Genomic DNA, 6,983 nt, shown 5'->3' on the forward strand with positions numbered 1-6,983 from the left:
GCTTTCTGCCAGAGCTCAGTCCCCAAATGTGCTTTCCTGCAGCCCCACGCCTGCCTTGTGTACAGCAGATCCTTTCCAACTGCTTTTTTCCTCCTCGGCCATGCCTCTCTCTTCCAGCCCTTGCTTTCTTGGAAACTTTACACTTTTCTTACCACTTTCAGCAGTACAGGGACCTGTGGCACTCATTGCCTCCTGCCTTCCCTGTCCCAGGGTTTCCAGGAACCCTCCCAGCCAGCAGAAAACCCTGCAGCTGTGTGCCCAGCTTTGCTGCAGCCCTTCCAGAGGGCACCATGTAAGCGTGGATGTAGGAACCATGTTCTGGGAGACCCTGAGCTGCCCCTGCCTCTGGGATCACTCTTCTGCAAACTCCCACCCTGTGACAACCAAAAGATCGTGCTCATTTTATCTCAAGGTCTCTTTAAAACAAAAAAAAAAAAAACCCCAAACAACCCAGGGGTTTCTTGTTCAAAACTGAAAAAAAAGAGAGAATTGTGACTAAAAAATAGAAAAATGGAGAAATTCCTCATCCATCACCCCAAGGCATCATTCCCTTGCTATAAGGCTGTGCTAGATATTCATGAGCCTCTCTCAAAGGTGAGGTTTTACACGTTTGATTTAACACTCCCTGAGCTGTGGCTGCAGCTCTGCCTGGGATGCAGAGGCTCGCAGCAGGACAGCGCCTGGCACAGGTGGCACAGCCACCCTCACAGCCAGGAATTCCCCCCCAGTATCCCATCCATCCGTGCCCTCTGGCAGTGGAAGCCATTCCCTCATCCCCAGTCCCTCTCCAGCTCTGCTGGAGCCCCTGCCATGGCTCCGAGCTCTCCCCAAAGTACTGCGTGCTAATTCCCGCTAATTATTCCCAGACAAATCCTACCTCCTCTCCCTCGCTCCGGCGGCTGGCAGCGTTCCCTTCCATCTGCCCGTCCCCGGGCCCGCGAGCAGCCTCTGGATGTGGTCTCCTCTTTGCAGAACTACACCGGCTGCAGCTGCCTTGGGGCGCCGGGAGCGGCGGGCGTCGCCAGGCCGGGCACCTGCGGCGCCGGCTGCTCCCACCTCTTCGTGCCCTTCGTGGTGCTCTCCTGCCTGGCAGGCATCCTGGCCAGCACCTCCCACACGCCGTCCTTCATGCTCATCCTGAGGTGGGCACACCTGGGCAGCCACAGAGGGGATCTGTGGGGCAGGGGGAAGGATTTCTCCAGCTGCCAGACTGGGGGTGAAACCAGCCCTGGATGGGGGTGAAACCAGCCCTGGATGGGGGTGAAACCAGCCCTGGATGGGGATTAAACCAGCCCTGGATTGGGATTAAACCAGCCCTGGATGGGGATTAAACCAGCCCTGGATGGGGGTGAAACCAGCCCTGGATGGGAGTTAAACCAGTCCTGGATGGAGGTGATACCAGCACTGCCTGGGGGTTAAACCAGCCCTGGATGGGGGTTAAACCAGCCCCAGATTGCAGGTGGCAGCAGGATGGAGCCAGCCGAGGTGGCAGCCCAGGCTGGTGGGGCTGGTCCCCAGGATGGCTAAAGCTGAGGCAGAGGGGAGAGCCGTGGGGGAATCTCTGTCTTAGTCTGTAAATGATACTTTCAAGCTCTTCCTCGGCCTGGCAGGATTTTGAGGCCAAGAAAAGGCCATGGGCAGTGCTCAGCCCTAATGAATGAACCCTCATCAGCTTTGGTGATGTGAATGGGAACTCCCTGGGATGCTTGGTGGCTGGGTTGAAGGACGAGTGTGTGGGTGAGGTGCTGTGCCAGGGAGGGAAGCATCCATCCTGGAGGGATTGCCAGAGGGCATTTTGTTCCATTTTGTTTTTCAGGAGCATCCAGCCTGAAGACAAATCATTTGCTGTTGGCATACAGTTCATGCTGCTGAGAGTTTTAGGTAAATTGAAGTGTGTTAAAACACCCTCCTGGAAAATGATGGCAGCTCTTGGAGAGGGCTTCCCCAGGGCAAGGAGAGATGCTGCCCTGCAGGGTCTGGGGGCACGTGGCAGGGATGAGACAAGGCAGCTCCAAGGGCTCCATCCCTGGTCCCTGGGGCCGTGGTTTTGGGGTGGCTGTGACACCTGGGGCCTGTTTTCGGGGTGGCTGTGCCCCGGTCCATGGTTTCGGGGTGGCTGTGCCCTGGGTCCATGGTTTCAGTGGCTGTGCCCCGGGTCCATGGTTTTGGGTGGCTGTGCCCCTGGTCCATTGTTTCAGGGTGGCTGTGCCTGGGTCCATGGTTTCGGGTGGCCGTGCCCGGGTCCATGGTTTTGGGTGGCTGTGCCCCGGGTCCATGGTTTAGGGGTTGGCTGTGCCCTGGGTCCATGGTTTTGGGTGGCTGTGCCCTGGGTCCATGGTTTCGGGGTGGCCGTGCCTGGGTCCATGGTTTCGGGTGGCTGTGCCCCGGGTCCATGGTTTCAGGGGGCCGTGCCCGGGTGCCTGGTTTTGGGGGGCCATGGTTTTGGGTGGCCGTGCCCTGGGTCCATGGTTTCGGGTGTCTGTGCCCGGGTCCATGGTTTTGGGTGGCTGTGCCCCTGGTCCATGGTTTTGGGTGGCTGTACCCCAGGTCCATGGTTTCAGGGTGTCTGTGCCCGGGTCCATGGTTTCGGGGTGGCCGTGCCCAGGTCCATGGTTTCGGGGTGTCTGTGCCCCTAGTCCATGGTTTCAGGTGGCCGTGCCCAGGTCCATGGTTTCGGGTGGCCGTGCCCTGGGTCCATGGTTTCGGGGTGTCTGTGCCCGGGTCCATGGTTTCGGGGTGCCTGTTTCGGGTGCCTGTTCCGGGCGGGCCGGGCTGACGCTGTGCCTGTTGCAGCGTGGATGCCGGGCCCGGTGCTGTACGGCAGCGCCATCGACACCAGCTGCGTGCTGTGGGAGAGGAGGTGTGAGCGCAGGGCAGCCTGCAGATACTACGACAATACCCTCTTCAGGCACAGGTAGGGAGGACACCGGGACAATCCCCTGTGCCAAGCACCGGGAACACCCAGGGACGCTCCCTTCCCCTGGGCCGTGCAGCCGGGGGGCCGCGGAGGGTCACTCCAGGACAGCTCCCTGCCTGGAGCAGCCTCCCCATAGTCCTAGCATAGTCCCAGGGGTGCTGCTTGGAGCGCTCAGGAGCATCCCTGCTGCCCTGACCTGCTGTGCCTGTGCCCCACAGGTATCTGGGGCTGCAGTTCTTCTTCGAGGTGGGCGCCTTCCTGTGCTTCGGGGCCGTGTATCTGATCCTCAGGAAGCAGGAGAGGGAAGCCAGCCAGGCAGAGGAGACAAAGGCCGAGCCAGAGAAGGAGAAACTGGCAGGAAGGTCCACAAAGAGCCCGGAATCCAAAGTGTGACAGTGAAATGTGGATCGTGATCCGTGCTGGGGAGGTGAATCAGCCCACAGCCGAGCTGGGCAGGGTGGATGCTTGGAGTGATGGACCCGGGGCTGCTTCCTGCTCTCTCGGCTGGGATGGACTCTTCCTGCACTGCATGGATCCATCCACACGTTGTTCTCCTCAGGGGTGCAGCTTGTCCCTCCACATGGATTAGTCCTCACTCTTTAACCCGTGGACTCTGCAGCCTCCTGGGTTTGTGTCCTGCAAAGCAGTTTTTCCTGCTGACCGTCTCGGGATGCCAGCACTGAACAGTAACCATAAATCTGAAGGGTTCTGTGGAGTGGTTTTTTTTTAAATAAATCATTTTTAAGAAATGGTTTTGTACTGAACCCGCAGATCTCTGTGACTGATGTTTATAATTCTTATTTTCTGTGTTATCAGCACTGACTTTCTGATGGTCAGTGCTTGAAGCACGTGGGAGTTCAGGCGTATTCCTGGTTTGCAGTTCAAGAAGGACAGAACTTTTCCCAGGGCTGCAGGATCAGAGGACGAGGTTGGAGCCCTCTCCAGACTGGGTAGAGCTTGTGGCCAAACCATCTGAGCCCAGCACCAGGCAGCCCTGGGCTCCCTGAAGGGGGTTCTGTCTGTAATTATGGGGTGGAAGTCCAGCCTGGCGCTATTTTGGTTCAGCTGCCTCTATTTCTCACATTCTTCCCATCCTGGGGCTCCTTCCCACCCAGCAGTGAATTGTGTTACCCAGCCACAGCCACTGGGTAACTTTGTCATTTTTGGCTACAGGATGGAATTTAGTAGAGAAAACAAAACTTGTAAGTTCAAATATGCAGAAAAGAAATACACAGAGGGGAAAACTCATTCCCTCCTCCCACCCTGGCAGATATCCTCTGGGAAGGGCGGGGTGTGCAGAGAAGTAAAAGGGAAAAAGACTGTGGTGAAGTGACTGAATTTAGCAATTTCCCCAAACTGTTTCCCTGGCCATTCTGAGGGACCCAGTTACCTCAGTGCGGACTGGGAGGTGGATTGGAATTTTTTAGGGGTTTGGTTTGGGGTGTTTTTCCTATTTTTGTGCAGTGCCTTGTGTTCACTGAGCTGAGAGTTTACAGCCCTGCTCAGGGTACCAAGAAGTGATGTCTGGCTTCAGAGAAGGTTCTGGAAGGCAGAGGAGTGCGTGGATGTTGCAGGGGTGTAGGTGCAGCCATCCAGGGAAGGACGAGTAGCATTTGCTGACCACCACCTTTAGAAAGCCAAAACTGGGAGACTTTTGCTCTGTCCTCTTTTCCAAAGCCCTGCCAGGCAGCATCTGTTGCTAGAGCAGCAGGAGAGGGATGGGACGAGGTTCTTTGGGCAGGAGCAGGGAGGAGATGGGTCGTTCCAGCCTCTGGCAGCCCAGGAATCTGTGGCATCCTCGGAGAAGAAGGTTCTTTCCTGGCTGAGCACAAGCCTTGGCTCCCGGGCACTGTCCTGCTGTGCTCAGCTGAGGCCCAAGTACTCCAAGGTACTTTCCACACCACAACAAACAAACAGCAGCACAATTTGCTCCAGTGGCGTGGGAAGTGGGGAGCTGCAGTGTGCTTTGCCAGGAATCTGACACCGATTCCATTCTTTGCCCATGGAAGTGTGCAAGCCCAGGCTGGATGGGACTTGGAGCAAGCTGGGGTAGTGGGAGGTGTCCTTGCCCATGGCAGCGGGTGGAATGGGATGAGCTTTAAGGCCTTTCCAACCCAAACCATTCCATGGTTCTCTCCCCCATCCCACTGGAGCCCCTCAGGGCTGTGCAGCCCTTCTGAGAGCCCCTCAAGCCACTGAAAGCAGTGGTTCCATTTACAGAAAGCAGGGGGAAAGGAGATAACTAGACCCTTTCCCAAAATGAACAGGGAGTTTAACTGCCTGTGGTGCTGCTGCAGGTGGCAGGCAGGCTGCAGATCCCTGTGCTGCCTGGTTGGGATCCTGAGGGATGCACAAGGGGCCTGCAGGATGGCCTGGCCAGCTCGCTGCCAGCCCCTGGGCTCAGGGCTGCACGTTCATTCTCCATTGGAAAGCTCCCATCACACCACAGAAAGGTCTGGTTCAGGCAATGCATGGGCTGGCACAGCCCAAATTCTTCCTTCCCTCATTACCCCTCCAGCAAAGGACAGGTCCCTGTGGATAAACATCCAAAGCACCTGCAAGCTGTCTTAGCTCTAGGCTTGTTACTTTGCTTTTGCTCTGGTAGTTTCCATCCATTTGGGCTGGAGTTTCTAAAAAGAGAAATAAACCCCATTTCCCCATCCCCTCCCCTGTGCTCTTTAAGAACACGGTTGAAAGGGACTGGCTTGCAAGGGAAGATGAAAGAGAGGCACTTTGGAAAGGCTGCTCCCACAAAGCCCAGGGAATATGAAAGGGCTGGCAGCAGCGAGGGAGCAGCAGGTCGTTCCAGCCTCTGGCAGCCCAGGAATCTGTGGCATCCTCGGAGAAGAAGGTTCTTTCCTGGCTGAGCACAAGCCTTGGCTCCCGGGCGCTGTCCTGCTGTGCTCAGCTGAGGCCCAAGTACTCCAAGGTACTTTCCACACCACAACAAACAAACAGCAGCACAATTTGCTCCAGTGGCGTGGGAAGTGGGGAGCTGCAGTGTGCTTTGCCAGGAATCTGACACCGATTCCATTCTTTGCCCGTGGAAGTGTGCAAGCCCAGGCTGGACGGGACTTGGAGCAAGCTGGGGTAGTGGGAGGTGTCCTTGCCCATGGCAGCGGGTGGAATGGGATGAGCTTTAAGGCCTTTCCAACCCAAACCATTCCATGGTTCTCTCCCCCATCCCACTGGAGCCCCTCAGGGCTGTGCAGCCCTTCTGAGAGCCCCTCAAGCCACTGAAAGCAGTGGTTCCATTTACAGAAAGCAGGGGGAAAGGAGATAACTAGACCCTTTCCCAAAATGAACAGGGAGTTTAACTGCCTGTGGTGCTGCTGCAGGTGGCAGGCAGGCTGCAGATCCCTGTGCTGCCTGGTTGGGATCCTGAGGGATGCACAAGGGGCCTGCAGGATGGCCTGGCCAGCTCGCTGCCAGCCCCTGGGCTCAGGGCTGCACGTTCATTCTCCATTGGAAAGCTCCCATCACACCACAGAAAGGTCTGGTTCAGGCAATGCATGGGCTGGCACAGCCCAAATTCTTCCTTCCCTCATTACCCCTCCAGCAAAGGACAGGTCCCTGTGGATAAACATCCAAAGCACCTGCAAGCTGTCTTAGCTCTAGGCTTGTTACTCTGCTTTTGCTCTGGTAGTTTCCATCCATTTGGGCTGGAGTTTCTAAAAAGAGAAATAAACCCCATTTCCCCATCCCCTCCCCTGTGCTCTTTAAGAACACGGTTGAAAGGGACTGGCTTGCAAGGGAAGATGAAAGAGAGGCACTTTGGAAAGGCTGCTCCCACAAAGCCCAGGGAATATGAAAGGGCTGGCAGCAGCGAGGGAGCAGCAGGAGCAGTGCTTGATGCAGGGCAAGGGGCAGGCAGGTAGGAGGGCTGCACAGAAAGGAAGAAAAGGAAAGGGCAGCAGCAGCAAAATCCACCCTGCGCTGTTTGCCGGCTTCTCCCCAGAGGAGATCTCCCCTGCAGACGGCCTGAAGCAGAATTTACAGAGCTCTGAAGGTACAGCTTGGGCACCAGCCAGGAATTGCATTGGGGGGGTCACCAGGAGCTAACCCA

At 56.7% G+C, this 6,983-nt stretch overlaps 1 protein-coding gene across 5 annotated transcripts in view; it reads left to right on the forward strand.

The window, feature by feature from the left end:
- Positions 1 to 3,678, forward strand: part of SLCO2B1 (solute carrier organic anion transporter family member 2B1) — a 30,775-nt gene extending 27,097 nt beyond the window's left edge. For 2 of the 5 annotated variants that reach the window (XM_041400136.1, XM_041400134.1), the window contains exons 13-16: positions 973 to 1,142; positions 1,817 to 1,881; positions 2,794 to 2,914; positions 3,136 to 3,678. In XM_041400136.1, the coding sequence (XP_041256070.1) occupies positions 973 to 1,142; positions 1,817 to 1,881; positions 2,794 to 2,914; positions 3,136 to 3,310 (531 nt within the window). In that variant the 3' untranslated portion in view covers positions 3,311 to 3,678. Of the gene's footprint in view, positions 1 to 866; positions 1,143 to 1,816; positions 1,882 to 2,793; positions 2,915 to 3,135 lie in introns of those variants that run through there. The other 3 variants (XM_041400133.1, XM_041400135.1, XR_005952333.1) reach the window with 3 other exon arrangements.
- Positions 3,679 to 6,983: the final 3,305 nt, after the last annotated feature.

This window comes from Onychostruthus taczanowskii, unplaced genomic scaffold, assembly GCF_017590055.1.
Source record: "Onychostruthus taczanowskii isolate IOZ18803 unplaced genomic scaffold, ASM1759005v1 scaffold172, whole genome shotgun sequence".
Lineage (NCBI taxonomy): Eukaryota > Metazoa > Chordata > Aves > Passeriformes > Passeridae > Onychostruthus > Onychostruthus taczanowskii.